At 41.5% G+C, this 14,663-nt stretch overlaps 1 protein-coding gene across 1 annotated transcript; it reads left to right on the forward strand.

The window, feature by feature from the left end:
• EAF2 (ELL associated factor 2) lies at positions 87 to 13,629 on the forward strand. Its single transcript, XM_021398494.1, has 6 exons — positions 87 to 301; positions 1,877 to 1,971; positions 2,803 to 2,939; positions 3,664 to 3,809; positions 7,179 to 7,445; positions 12,771 to 13,629. Exons 1-6 carry the CDS (start codon positions 199 to 201, stop codon positions 12,815 to 12,817), a joined length of 795 nt encoding a protein of 264 aa, XP_021254169.1. The 5' UTR covers positions 87 to 198; the 3' UTR covers positions 12,818 to 13,629.

The following is a 14,663-nucleotide window of genomic DNA, read 5'->3' on the forward strand; positions in this document are numbered from 1 at the left end:
CGGGCGGCCCCAGCGGCACGGCGGCGGGGGGCGTGGCCTGGAGGTAAGGGGGCGTGGCCCCCGGCAGCAGCGCTGAGCGGGCGTGTCCGGCGCGGCGCCCCGGCCCCGCCCCCGCGGCGTGAGGGATGTGCGGTGGCAGCGGTAGCGGCGGGGGCCGCTCGGGCGGGCCATGGTGTGAGGCGTGCGGTGCGAGCCGCCATGAACGGGATGGCCCCGCCGCTCTTCGAACCCAAGGAGCGGGTGCTGCAGCTGGGCGAGACCTTCGAGAAGCAGCCGCGCTGCGCCTTCCATACCGTGCGCTGTGAGCTTGGGGTGGGCGCGGTGGGGCGGGGGGCGGCAGGTGCCAGGTGCCGGGCTCCGGCTGGGCGCGGGGCCGGACCCAGCGGGGCTCACGCGGCCCGGGGCGTCCCCGTCCCAGGCTTGGAGGGGGTAGGGCCCTACCCGGGCGGCTCTGCCTGCAGCCGGGGCAGTCCCTGCGCGCAGGTCTCGAGCTCTGCCCTCTCGCGCTTCGTTTTCAAAGGTTACGGGAGGCGTTCGTCGCGTCCCCTCCTTGAGTACATAACCGCTGCCTGGAAAGCTGTGTGCTCGCGGTCCCGGGGTAGCTAGGAGACGGCTGCCCTGGGGATGATGGCTCGGGCACGGCGTGCTGCCGGCCCCTCGCGGCTCGTAGCGCTGCCCCGTTCGCTCACGCGTTCCCCGTGGGGCCGCACGCCGGGAGCGAAGTGCCACGCGCGGGTAGCAGCGCTGCCGCTGCGACGTGCCCTCCTTCTGAAACCACGCCGGGTGCTTCCCACCCTTCCCGCTTTTCGCTGACTGCGGTAACTTGATGATTTGTTCTGAAATCTGTTTTGAAATCTCCCTTCCTTTCCAACGAATGAGACATAAGAACTGGCGCACTCATCGCCGCTGCACGCACGGAGATCGCTCTGACACCTGAAGATTTTGTTAACAAATGAGTAAAGGGGAGCGCAGCTGCTGGCTACCAGCGAAGCTCAGAAGTCGGCTTATGGGCACTGAAATCAGTAGCTCGGTTTTCTAAAGTCTGAACCGCCCACTGGGCGTAGTTTAAAGCAAATATCTCCCCTGAGTCCTGACGAGAAGCTCTGGAACTCTGCTATGCTTGTCCCTATAAGCACTGAGGGGGCTCTGCAGCACTGAGCTGCGGGCAGGGAGTGCTTCCTGGGCTCCCTGCGGTGGGGCTGCTCCCCAGCAGCGCTCTGTGCCTGGGGTCCTGGGCTCAAACCCACGTGCGCTGCGGCAGCGAGTAAAGAATTCCCCCTAACTTCTAATAGCCCCCTCCCGGACCTGCTCCAACAGGTCTGCGCCCTTGTGCTGGGAGCCTCAGAGCTGAACGCGGGGCTCCAGGTGGGGCCTCATGAGAGGCAAGCAGAAAGGGACAATCACCTCCCAGGCACTTTCAAGAACTGCTTATTGCTTTTCTGAAAGTATTTAACTGAAGTTTTTTTCCTTTGAAGTATAACACATCTCATCCAATCTCCTCTCCTTTAGTATCAGTGCTTTCCACATTTTCATGGAAGGGTCTGGGTTGAAAAGGAACGTAGTGATCATGTAGTTTCAACCTCCCTGCTGTGTGCAGGGTTGCCAACTGCTAGACCAGGCTTCCCAGAGCCCCCGTATCGTATCGTACCTTTTATCTGAAAGGTGTTCATGTTTATGCCAAATATGGAGAAAACAATCCTGACTCTTGATTCTGCTGATTTACAGAGTGGTCTGATCAGGGGAATGGCAGGTGATAACACCAGCAAAAAAAATGCTATAGTATAACAGTCTCCAACTGAAACGATATTCAGAGCATGTCTAGGGTTAGAAGACTCCTGAAAAGCCCGCAAATAATCCAGTTTGTTTTTATTTTTAGATGACTTTAAGCCTGCGTCTATTGATACCGCTTGTGAAGGAGACCTTGAAGTTGGCAAAGGTGAACAGGTGACAATAACACTGCCAAATATTGAGGTGAGCTGGTTGGCTGAAGAGTGGCAGCATGTGGGATGGTATATTTTGCTGTCATAGAACCACAGAATGTTTTGGGTTGGAAAGGACTTAAAGCCCATCCAGTTCCACCCCCTTGCTGGGGGGTCACCAACCACTAGATTAGGCTGCCTGGTGTCCTGACCAGCCTTGCCTTGATCACCCCATAATGATATCTTATGGCTTATTGTCGCAAGAATATGGTGAATATAGGAGGATACAAAGTTTTAATGCTGTTTCAGAGCTGCCTGTGTAATTTTTAGAGTTTAAAAACAATTGCTCTATTGTGTAAAATTGCAGAGGACCTAAAGGTTAAACAGCTGTGCTGTGGCTTTAAGTGTATTCACTGAATTGGAAATAAGTTGTAGGATGACCCTGAAGTGTTGCGTATGCTGAAAAGCTTTATGTGGATGTTGGCAGTGCAGGTTTCCCCTTGGTATTTACTGCTGTAGCACAGTTCTAAAGCAGGAAAGACTGGAAAGGGAAAATTTACTACCTGCCATGCTTTACTGCCCTGCTTATTGGTTAACTGAAATCCTTTTTGGTAAAAGGAGTCCTACAGTAAGTATGCTGTGAGCTGGAAATAAGTTTGAAACTGATTAAATGCTAAAGATGAAATCCCCTTCCAGTTGGTCACCAGCTGCTTTGAGTCATGTTTAAGATGAGTCTAATTTGAAATAACCAATAGCATTTCTCAAAGCTTGTAATGAATGATTGCTTGTAATGAATTTGTTGTCACTGTGATGGATTGTTTTCTTTTTATAAGAAGAAAAAGTACTACATAGTAACAGTTGTTGGACTCTTCTGATTTGCCAGGGCTCAACTCCACCAGTGACAGTGTTCAAGGGCTCCAAGAAGCCTTACCTAAAGGAATGTATCTTAATTATCAATCACGACACTGGAGAATGTCGCCTGGAGAAACTCAGTAGCAACATCACTGTGAAGAAAATCAGGTGGGTGATTTACGAGAGGAACAGCTGTCTTCTACTCATTAAGAAAATCGATTTGTTACTAAGTAGAAATTGATATACCCTTCTGCCCATTACTATTTTTATCAAAACATTGTATTTAGAAAGTCCCTGAGATCCTTCAAAAGAGTGGAAAGCCTGGCTTTGCATTGTACCTTTTGAGTGCTGACCAGCAGAAGACATGGGAAAGCTGTTTTTCCTCTGTTTTCTTTTAAAAAAAAAGTGGCATGCTGTTAAGAGATGGTAACTATTATCTAATGAATACAGAGGAGAGAAAAATCTCTTTGTTAGTTTGCATAATGTCTTCTGACTTCTAAATGAGAAAATAGAACAGAGGTTTTTTTTTTTTTGGTCTGGTTTCAGTAGTAGCAGTGACTTGTTTTTTCCCATACCAAGTTTGTGATTTATTTTTCTACCGGTGAATTTTCAGAACTTGCTTGCAGCAGTTATTAGTGAGTGATCCTGGGTAGCCAGGTATTATAACAAATCAGCTACCAAAGAATTCAAAAGTTACTGGCACTGTATTTAAAAAATAAATCCATATTTGGTTATATGCCAATAAAATTAATGTACCTATAAATATAACTGCTTTTTAGGAAGGTATAGCAAATAATTCTGTAACTTGATATACAGCATCGCCCATGTTCCTGCTTTTTTCCTTATATCCTGTCTTCTAGAGTAATGACAGTTTGTTTTTGTTTTTAAACAGAGCTGAAGGAAGCAGTAAGGTCCAGTCTCGTATAGAACAGCAACAGCAGCAAATCCGAAACTCGACTAAGACTCCAAACAACATTAAAAATTCCCCACCAAAAGACAAGATGTTTCCATCTTCTCCTATGGATGATATTGAACGAGGTAAACTCCACTGCTACATCAGTTTTAGGAACTTTGCTCTTAACACTAGCAGTTTTCAAGAGCAGAGTGTTTTTCAGTCTGAGATTCACTCCAGATGCTAATTGTGTAAAGCACTTAGCCCTCATACTTCGGTTCAAGTGGCAGCAAAGCAGTGTTTGAAACTTAACCTTAAAAATCAAGTGGATCATTAGGCTTAATGCCACAGGTGATACTGTTTTTACTGATTTTTGTTTTTTTCTCCTACTGCTTCTTTAATCAAGCAGAAAGTAGATTGTATTGTGGTACTGAAACCAGCATAGTTGTTCCCATTTTGACACAGCTTCTTATTTTGTTTCTCTGTGTTCAGCAAACATATAGGTTACAACTCAATTTTTTGAAATCCCAGATGAGACTTGTGAAAGATGACATTCAAGTGGGGGGGGGGAGGGGGAAGCAAGTGCCTGCACAAATAACCTCTTGAACAGTGCTATGTGCTGTGTTGTTGAGACACTGATTTAGTGAGACATGTATTTTGTGTAGTAGCAGGCCTTATTAGCTTTTGGAGGGCAGGGAAAATGGCAGGTGGTGATTGCTTGCTACAGAAATACTGACAGGTGACAGTTTCAGTCAGAATTGATGTCTATCTCCAAAGATGTTCTGAATTCCTTCAAATGGGTTTTACATGTGTGTCACTATAAAGATGTTTTTATTTGGGGATTAAACTCTGACCAGAACTTTTTATACTGGAGAACAGTACTAGAATAGAGCTAGAGTTGCAAAGATGAAGGAGAACTTGAGTGTGTCAAATGAAATAATGCTTTTTCTTGGTTCTGTTGTTTTGGGGGAGTGGGAGTGTTGAACATATTGCAAGACACCAAAGTGGATGCCAAAATACATCAAACTCTTTTGTACTGCCAGTCCAATTTTGAATAGTACTGAAGAATGCAGGGTAATTGAGAAACAGGGCTGGAAGGGACCTCTTAAAGGTCATCTACTCCATCCTTCTGTCCTAAAGTTGGGTTTCTGGTGATTTTTTTACTGTGTTCTTCAAGCTCTCTGGTGATGGATTCTGAGTTCTCCCTGGCAGTTTATTCCAGGGTTTTTGTTTTCCTTATCATTTATATTCGTTGTGTAAGTATAGGATAGATTACTCCACTGCTTTTAAGTAGCCCTTAATGTACTCAGTGCTCTGCCTTTCCCATTCTTTATCCAAAATGATGCCAGCTGGTTCAGTCTTTCATTAGAAGTTAAGTTTTCTAGATCACTAATTCATTGTCACTCTCCTCTAGCTATCTTCCAACTAGTTCAAAAGTTTCCTGAAGTGTGATTCCGAAAACCACTTACTGTTTCAGCTGAGGTTTTAGCCTTGCTGCTCTGAGCAAGAAGGCTGGCTTACTGGCACTGTTGTCATATGCAAAGACCAGATAGTATCTCATCTCAATGTAATGCTTGTCACTTCTGCTGCAGCACGATACAGTAGAACTGTGTTTAGTGATCCACTGTAACAGGCTCTTCTGAAGTGTTGCCTGCTTAATCATTCTTCATCCTGTGCTTGTGTAACTGACTATTCCTGTTTAAGTACTCTACTTTGAACTTGTTACTGTCTTCATTTTCTGGGACAGGTGGAAGATTACATGTCTCCTCCAGTATATGCATAGCCCTTCTTTCTTTGTCTGAAAATAATTAATTTTTTAATGAAATTCAACTGTTTCACAATTAAAGGCAAAGTTCTCATACATCAGTTTTTGGTACTGTTAGCTTAAATTCTTAGTAGTCATGGGTGAGAGCAGGGTGGAAGAGATGTTAAGTGCATAGGGCTTGAGTGCTACACACTGATTAGCTTACAGCCTCAGATGGGTGGTAGATCAGTTCATTGTTCCTTTAGCCTTTCTTCTCTAGAATTATTTTGAAGTATATTCTTGATCTTTCTGCTAGCTACATTCTAATTTTTGCCTTAGCTTTTCTGGCTTCTTTTCTGTGCTGATGTTGTGCATACTTGCCCTTTGCTGCAAGATGCTTCCAATTTCTTTACCTCTTTTTTTCCTTATGTTTGAGTCAGCCAACGTGGTCTTTTACTGTACTTTCTGTTCTTCCTTGGCGTTGAGTTAGTTTGTCCTTGTAGTCATAGCCAGGCTATTGCAGGAACTGCCAGTTTTCCTGAGTGCCTTTCTTACTTTAGACTGGCCTTTGATAAGGCTGACTGGCCTAAACACCTTTTCCTTTAGACTGACCTTTGAAAATGCAGAATTGGAAGCATTCGTGGAAATTTGTGTATAAGCTTATTCTTTTGTTCTCCCTTCTTGATTTGATTAAGTCCTGAACAATCTTTCTTCTTGATCGCTTTCATCTTCAACATGTTCATCCATATTTGATGTATTTGAAGTAAGATGAGCTCCCTTCCTACATGCCTTTCGTGTCTACTATATCAAAGCTGTTCCTGACATACTCTAAGTGTTTGTAAGACCATCATAGCAAATGGCTGGATAGTTACAACCTTGTGTGATGATAAACTTCTGCCCTCCGAATTACTCCTCAAGTTGATGTATAAGATCTCCATCCAGTGTGGTTCAGTAGTCTGTTTCAGACTTCTCACTTCAGCAGCACCCCTATTTTGCATAATTACCATACGTCCCCTGCGCTGAACTTTAGCTATTACATATCAAAAATACAAACTGTGCAACACAACCTATCCCGTCATACCATTCTAAATATTGTTATATTCAGGTGAGTTATTTTGCCAAGAATACAAGACTTGCGTGTTAACTTCACGTATTTCTTGTCTCCCTCTTGTTGCTCTAGCTTTTTTGCCAAGTCTGTAAAGAGAACAAGGATTTGGTGAAATGATCCTAATGTGAAACTGCAGATGGTTCCTTTGGATGTTTTGTATGCTTAGCTTAATTTTGATCAAAATGTCACATCCGTGTGTGTTGATGGCAATGCTGAGCTGTGGGAAGGTATTTTGGGTGCAGTTACTGACATCTTGCTGCTAACTTACTTATGTGATTCTAACTGCAGTTTTTAATCAGGGAAAGGAGTCTTTAGAGAGCTAGGGAAAATACAGAAGACTTGCTAGTTGCAGAAATTAAAGGCTATGCGGGATGCGCTACCCTGTGGAATGTGGGGTTAGCATTTGGGTTCACAGTTACCCTTGTTCTAACGCTTGACTTGAAAGGGGAAAAATTGCCCAAGCTTTGGGAGAAGAGAACCACATGACAAACTAGATGTTTGCTTGTATCCTTTTCTTTGTTCTGAGTGTTCCTGATTTTTTTTTTCCTCCCAAGTTGCAGTAATGTATTGATTCACATACCTGATTTTTTTGGATCATTTTCTTTGTCCTTCTTATACATCAACTATGATAATGCTAACTGAGAAACAAATCATTGTTTCCAGAACTAAAAGCAGAAGCCAGCATCATGGATCAGCTGAGTAGTTCTGACAGTTCATCTGACTCCAAAAGTTCTTCATCCTCTTCATCAAGTAGTGAAAATAGTTCCAGTGACTCTGAAGATGAAGAAGCAAGGCCCTCTCTTCCTATGTCAATGCCATATCTGCAGCCACAGCCTACTATGTCTGCCATACCACATCAGGCTGTGCCTGACAAAGATGCCAGTCATAACAGATCCCAGGAGAACAGTGGTCATATGATGAATACACTACGTAAGTACAAAGACTGTTCTTTTCTTAGTACGCAATTCCAGACATCAAGATTCTGAAAGGAAACCATATTGTTTAAGTATGTCTCTGTTTTAATTAAAACTGTGGGAAGCAATGCTAAGGTTTGATTGTTCAGCCGAGGTCTGAATTAGACAGTAGGCTAGAAGGCTTTTGGTCCCAAGAGATACTAAATCAAAGCTGGTGCAGTTCTAAGCTGTCTTGGCTTCCTCCCAGTTATATACATTGAGACTGCAGAACAGTAATTTTGTAATGAAAATACTTGAACTTACAGGGTACTCCCAAAACCTATCATTTCTTGGCTAGAACTATGGGAAAGATACCACACCAAACGATACTGTGAATTACAGAAAAGATGGTATATTCTTAGCTACTTCAGTTACTATTATTCATGGCACTGTTCCAACTGGACAGCATGGCAAAACTCTTTTGCATAGAAGGAAGGCGGTTGCTTATTTTCAGGTGATACTATCTTATTCCACCAATTCAACCAACTAAAAATGTAGTTTCAAAAGTAGCTGCTGCTATGTTCAAGAAGTGGTTGCTGCACAGCTTGGGAATATGTTGCTGAGTATAGTCCAAAAAGGAGAGCTTGGACAGAAGAGGAAAAAAATCACTAGGTGTAGTTTCAAGTTTGCTACCTAAGTAAGCAGGAGTATTCAGATGTAGACATTGTAAGTATTCAGCTGTTTGAAAACGAGTATGTTTTTAATTAAGTGTTTAACCACAGGCTCACAATATGAAGAGATTCCTGTAAAACTCTACTCTACTGCCTGAGATCTTTAAGGCATATCATTCATATGTAAACCGGTTATATTGAAATTTTAGACTCTGGCAGGTATACTTTTATTTCAGCACTTAATAGATAACATGAACAGGTTTGGTGGTTGGTTGTTTTTCAGTGTTGTTTCTTTTGTAGCAAGTATTTAAATACTTAAATGTCTGTGGTTAATTACGTACTGTGTTATCAGAGATAAGATCAGATGGAAGAGTCTTGTGACTTCATGTGCCAAGAACTAAATGCTGTCTTCATTTTACTGTCAGTGTAGAGAACAATGTCTTCATGTTTGTAATTTGTGTGACTTCAAAATGTGCCATTTACTTCAACCCTTATTCACAAATGAGATTTAACTGTTCTTCGTGCTTTATTTAAAGCTGCTATGAAAATGAGATGAAGCTCTTCCTCCTGTGACAGAATCCCAGCTGGGAAAACTTCCACTGAGAAATAACTTAAGAGTACAGGTGGCCAACTCTACTAGTTCCAACAGTCGTAGCGAGAAAATGCTGCTTGAAACTTGACAACATCAAAGCCATCACAGAGGAAGTTGATGGCTTAGTTCTTGAGATCTATGTAGACAGGTGAAACCTTCTGTTTGTAGCATCAAGCCTTGGGCTTAACTAGCTTGCATAGCTATTTAGCTTAATTCTAAATTGGAGACACCTGGCTTTGACAGAAGGCTTTCTTGGAGATGAGGAATTGGCTGGATGGTTACAGTCAAAGAGTTGTGGCCAGCAGCTCTATGTTCAAGTGGAGACCAGTGACAAGTGATATTCCTCAGGGGCTGATATTGAGACTGATGCTGTTTAATGTATTTGTCAGTGTCACGGTCAGTGGGATCGAGTGCACCCTCAGCAAGTCTGTCCATGATGCCAAGCCATGTGGTGCACTCAACACCCTGAAGAGAAGGGATGCCATCCAGAATGAGCTTGACAGGCTTGTGTGGTGGGCTCGTGCAAACCTCACGAAGTTCTGCAAGGTTCTGCATGTTGATCAGTATAACCCCAAGCACAAACACAGGCTAGGTGGAGAATGGATTGAAAGCAGCCCTGAGGACAAGTACTTGAGGACATTAGAATCATGTTAGAATATCCTGATTTAGGACTAAATGATCCTTATAGATGCCAACTTCTGGTTTCAGATAAGACCACACAAAAATCAGGCCGTATGTCTGAGAGTGCTGCCCAGGTGCTTCTTGAACTCTGTCAAGTCCAGTGCCATGACTGCTTCCCTGGGGAGACTGCTGCAGTGTCTGAACACCCTCGTGGTGAAGAACTTTTCCTGATATCTAACCTGAATGTCCCCTGTTGCCACTTCATGCTGTTCCCTTGGGTTCTATTGCTGCTCATGAGAAAGAGATCAGTGCCTGCCCTTCCTCTCCCACTCATGAGGAAGCTGTAGGCTGTGATGAGGTGTCCCCTCAGTCTGCTCTTTTCTAGGCTGAACAGGTTGCCCAGGGAAGCTTTGGATGTTCTATCCCTGGAGGTATTTGAGGCCAGGCTGGATGGGGATTTGGGCAATATGATCTGGTGGGTGGCAACCATGCCCACTGCAGAGGGATTGGAACTGCATGATCTTTAAACTCCTTTCCAGCCCAATTCTGTGAGGAGCCCCGTTCTATTTACTGCTTATTCTATACCTAACTTGAGTACTGTTGACATTTTAAATACACTTCAACTAGACAAAGATTTAAAAAGTCATTTTGAAGGAGAATGTTTTCCCCACCTCCCTTGGTGAGGAAATCTCTCAAGAGAGGCTAAATAACAGTGAGACTTGGAAACACTAAATGGATAGCACATGGTTCTAGCTTGAATGACAGGATTTCTCTGCTGGGGTCCTGTACAGTCATTTCTTCCATCTCAAATGTTTTTCAAAAATAAAACACTGAAGCAACAAATGTCAGCACAAACAAACAGTTTGCTTGTCTAATCCTGTTTTGAGGTTTGACCACGTATGTGCGTGACTAGCTTTGTGCACCTCTGCAGGATCAAGGCCAGACTGGGTTATTAGTGAAGTTTTCCTTTGGCTTGCTGTATGTCCAGGCAGAAGTTTGGGGAAAGGGTTAGAGAGAGGTTTCATCTTAGGTGTATACATCATACAGTTGAGGTTTTGTGGAACTTGGAAGACACAGGAGCATGGTAACAAAATACTTCTGTCAGATATAAATAATTTCCCTTCCTTCTCAGGAATCCAGGGCTCAGAGCTGCCTCTTACCCTCAGCAGCAAGGCCCACCCCTGAAATCCTGCTTCTTTCTCCCTTCAGAAGCTGATCTAAGCTCACAACTTGCCTTATAACAAAGCTTGTAAATGGTGATGCTAGTTAATCTCTTTACAAATATTTGAACATATGTTGCTTTATGTTTACTTGTAAACAAAAATTATGCTAAATGAAGTCTAATTTCCTAGGAGAAATCAGTACACTGACTATACTGGGGTAGTGTCTCATGTACACAACTTTCAACACAACTTCAGTTCTCTTGATTCTTGTTGGTGCTGGTACAGCAGCTAGTTATGAAATACTTTTCCATTGTATTTGTTTGGTGTTGGTGTACCAACTAAGATCTGTGAAACACTGATCACTCTTTTGAGTTTCCCTGTCCCAAATAACTTCTTGCATGAACTCAAGTGTATTATAGCCACAGATTTGAAAGTTCAGGAAACGTCGTAGTTTGCAGGGTAATCTATTTTGTGCCTTAACATTAGCACTAAGCATTGGCACTGTGGAAGACTGAATTCCCATTTTCTCCCCCGCTTTATTACTATATGCAAAGTACAGTTGAGTGTAGATGCTTCTTCAGAGTCCTGATTAAATGAAGCTTCTGTTCTTGCACCAAGCCTGTCCAAAAACTACTACCTCTAGTCTCTGCTGTTTTGCCATCTTTCTGAAGGTGTTCGCTTTTTTTTAGAGGTAGAATTAGAAAAATGGGCCGGAAAGTTTTCCTTGAAATAAATCCAAATATATTATTTCTGACTCTGGAACTTGGAGTCCTTGCTTTTCCCATCTGCTGGTTTTCACAAGCGTTGGTATTTCTGGCTGGGTTTATTCATTTTGTGTAATTTCTATTAACTGTGTTGAAATAACTTCTGAAGGCTTCAGAATCATTACTTGGAAGGTTATCTTCTTGTTCTTACAGCAGCCATCTCTCAAAGTAGGTAGTGCATAATAGGATTAGAATTTCCAAGAACTCTTTGATTGTTTTCCTTTGAGTGATAAATGCTTGAGTTTAATTTGCTAATGCTATTCTCTGCCTTGAAATATTGTTTCTCAGGCTAATATATTGTCCAGAATAACTTCTGAGAAATTACTTTTTTCTTTCAAAATTGCTTTTTCTAAACATCATAAATGATATGGCTGTAGATGTTCTCTTTAGAATTGGGGGAAAAAATTACTACAATAGTACTTTAAAGATTGTTGGAAAGATTCATCTTCACTATTCTTGTCTTGTATAAACAGTATTTTCTGCTTTGTTGCAGAGAATCATGTACCACGCTTTCTAAGGATTAGTGATGACATAGTGGAAAACAAAGGAAGGCTACTTGCAGCCATGTTAAAGACTTTAGTGTTCTAGCAGAAATGATATGCCTGGTAACAAAACATACGATCTGAGTGTCTTGCTGGTTTTACCCTGTTGATGTTACTCTTATCCATCTGCAAAAGTGATCTCTGAAGGGTGAAAGAACATGTGAAAATACTGTGTGTACTGAGTTTCAGTAATTTTATGTGCTTTTTAGTTTCTGAACAATGTGAGAGATGCATTTTTAATTTTTTAATGGCTGTTTGGCAAGAGATGTGAAGAAGATCATACTAGCTGGAAGAAATTCTTAATTAAAAAAAAATGGGGTGCTGCTGATATGGTATAGATTCTTTATAACATACTCCTGTATTTGTTAGTTTTCTCTGGTCCTTAAAGATTCCTTCCCTCCTATCCCATAATCTTACGGACATTCATTGCAAGCACAATGTAGTCTCTGTTCTTAATTTCCCATTTTGAAATACATATATAGCTTCCAAATTAAAGTGCTGTGTGAAATTGCTTTTGATGTTTTGTTTGTTCACTTGTTCCAAAACCTGTTTGAAATAGTAGGTCACTGATACATCTTTAAAAGGTACATCAAAGAACTGCTCCTGATTGAGACATGGCTTTGTTTTCAAGCACAGCTGAGTGCATTCAAATGTTTATTGAAAAGAAGAAAAAACCCTACAACTTGTTTTTCACAAAACTGCATTTGCTAGCAGTTTTCCCTTTTATGAAGCATGAAGATGAGGGTGGCAATGATAGTTAGGTGTCAGCTGTTGTGATCTTGTAATAGTAAATGCTTTTGTGACTAATAAGCTAATGGCTCTCCTGCTAAGATTTTTAAATCGCAGAAATGTGATCTCTGCGGTTCTGTCACAGAAGAGTTGGCTTCTATGTTCATGTAGAAACTAATATCAAGTGGGTTGTAAGCCTTAAATTGGGAAAGGGGAAAATCCTGAAAGAAGAAAAATATTTCCTTGAAAATGACTAACATGATGACTCTCTCTCTTTTAGGAAATGACTTGCAGCTGAGTGAATCTGGAAGCGATAGTGATGACTGAACAAATCTTTGGCCTTAAATGTATCACCTTTTTTTTTTTGCTAAATATGTCTTAGCATCTGTTTTGCACTAAGATTAGATTACCAGAGACTGGAATGAATGTCCTTGATTTTAATAATAAAGGCATCCTAATTTTCTACTGACACATTGAGTCCATAACACAGCAGCATTGATATATTGTCAGTGCTATGGTTATGTGTTTACCTTTCAAATTACTGTATTTACAGTAAAATGTGTATGATCTGATTTTAATTATTTTGCCTCAGCCACCTGTTTTACTTGAAAATGATTTGTAACAGATTTGTAACAGCTAGTTACTTTATATAAATAGTTATAGGATGGAGAAATTTCTGATATTTATGGAGGCAAGTTTCCTTCCTATCATTTAAATGTTGGATGCTGATCTCACAGCTTTAACTTGGAGGGTATAAAAGGGAGAGTGACTAAATGAGGTCTGCTGTGTCAGCTACACTTTTTGTTCAGTTCAGTTTATACCTTCAAGGAAACTGCTGAATAATGTGGTCCACTCATGCAGTTACAGTTTACAATTGTTCAACACATTGCTGAATTCCTAATTTCATTGTATTATAGGACTTTATATCCTGAGCCTCAAGATTCCTGAGGGAACTTGTCTATTCTCTGCCTTTTTTATGTAATTTGAATAGGCCGGTCTTTTTACAGCCTTTTTGTATCTAAATTTAGATAACTGTGGAGACAGCAAGGAATTTTCTTCATTTAATTCTGTAATGGAAATCAAAAATTTTCTTTGTAGGAGTATAAAAGTAATTTAATAAAGCAATATTTATCATTTTATTGTCTGTTTGTCCTGGTTAAGGATTCCACCTTCTACTTACAGTAGTCATGCAATTGAAAGGGTCATACAATTTTCCTGCTTTCTTTTTCTTTGTAAATAATATGCAATCCCCACCCAGTATGCGAGACTTGGGCGTTTGTTGCTTTCTCATGTGTTGAGACAACCCTCATGAAGAGCTAGCTCTAAGTTTACAGCAAGGCCAATGACAGGTATGTAACAGATTGCATCCAGATGCAATTGCTAAGCCATAGTGTACTAGAGAAGGGAAGGTATTTGCTTAGCTCCCTGCCCCCAAACTATGGCACTTGGCTACGATCTACACCAGATAACAGCTTTCTAGTGTTTCAGCTTTCTGAAGATGGTATCGTAAGATGCAAAACATTCTTCTGCTTATTCTAAAAGTAAAAAAAACCTCAAGTTAATGACCAGGGTTAAACAGATCTTTGAGAAGAAAAGGCTAATGAGCAATTTTAAGATGGGATGCAATGCAAATAAAGACTTTTTCAAGGGTATTGAGTTCTCTGATGGACCATAACTTGCTACTGGAACTTTAGCAGACTATTTTGTTCTCGGCACCTGCTGCTAGTGAGGTTTGCTATGATAAGGGGAAGACCTGAGCTGTTACTGCAAATCTGTAATTGTTATAAAGCAGTGTCCTGAAGTGAAGTGTCCTCTTTGGCTTCCCCACATCCCTAATAGTTTGCATCAAAGACTTCCTTCAGGCCAATGCTAATATTTTTTTTTTATATACCCTAAATGCATGATTTATGGGCTTGAGTAGCTGTATGGCAGCACTGACTGCGCTAGGATCTAAATCATGTGTGTTTATATTTCTAAATTATAACCATTCATCCTTTAGAGGAAAACAAACAAAAAAAACCCACTGCAAGTGCAGCCTACCTGTGTCTGATGTATAATTGGATTCATGTATATACAGGTGCTTAAATATAGCTCTGCAGGTAAAGCAGCTTTCCAAGTTTTTGAGTCTCAGGTCTGTAACTAAGCCTGTGCTATCTTTAGGTTTCGATCTTTG

This window comes from Numida meleagris, chromosome 5 (genome assembly GCF_002078875.1).
Source record: "Numida meleagris isolate 19003 breed g44 Domestic line chromosome 5, NumMel1.0, whole genome shotgun sequence".
Taxonomy (NCBI): Eukaryota; Metazoa; Chordata; class Aves; order Galliformes; family Numididae; genus Numida; species Numida meleagris.

What these genes read in the sequence shown, in the direction of transcription:
- EAF2 (XM_021398494.1), top strand. Translation starts at nt 199, where the DNA reads ATGAACGGGATGGCCCCGCCGCTCTTCGAACCCAAGGAGCGGGTGCTG. An exon ending in TAACACTGCCAAATATTGAG is followed by an intron (nt 1,972 to 2,802) that starts GTGAGCTGGTTG and finishes CTGATTTGCCAG; the next exon opens with GGCTCAACTCCACCAGTGAC. An exon ending in ATCACTGTGAAGAAAATCAG is followed by an intron (nt 2,940 to 3,663) that starts GTGGGTGATTTA and finishes GTTTTTAAACAG; the next exon opens with AGCTGAAGGAAGCAGTAAGG.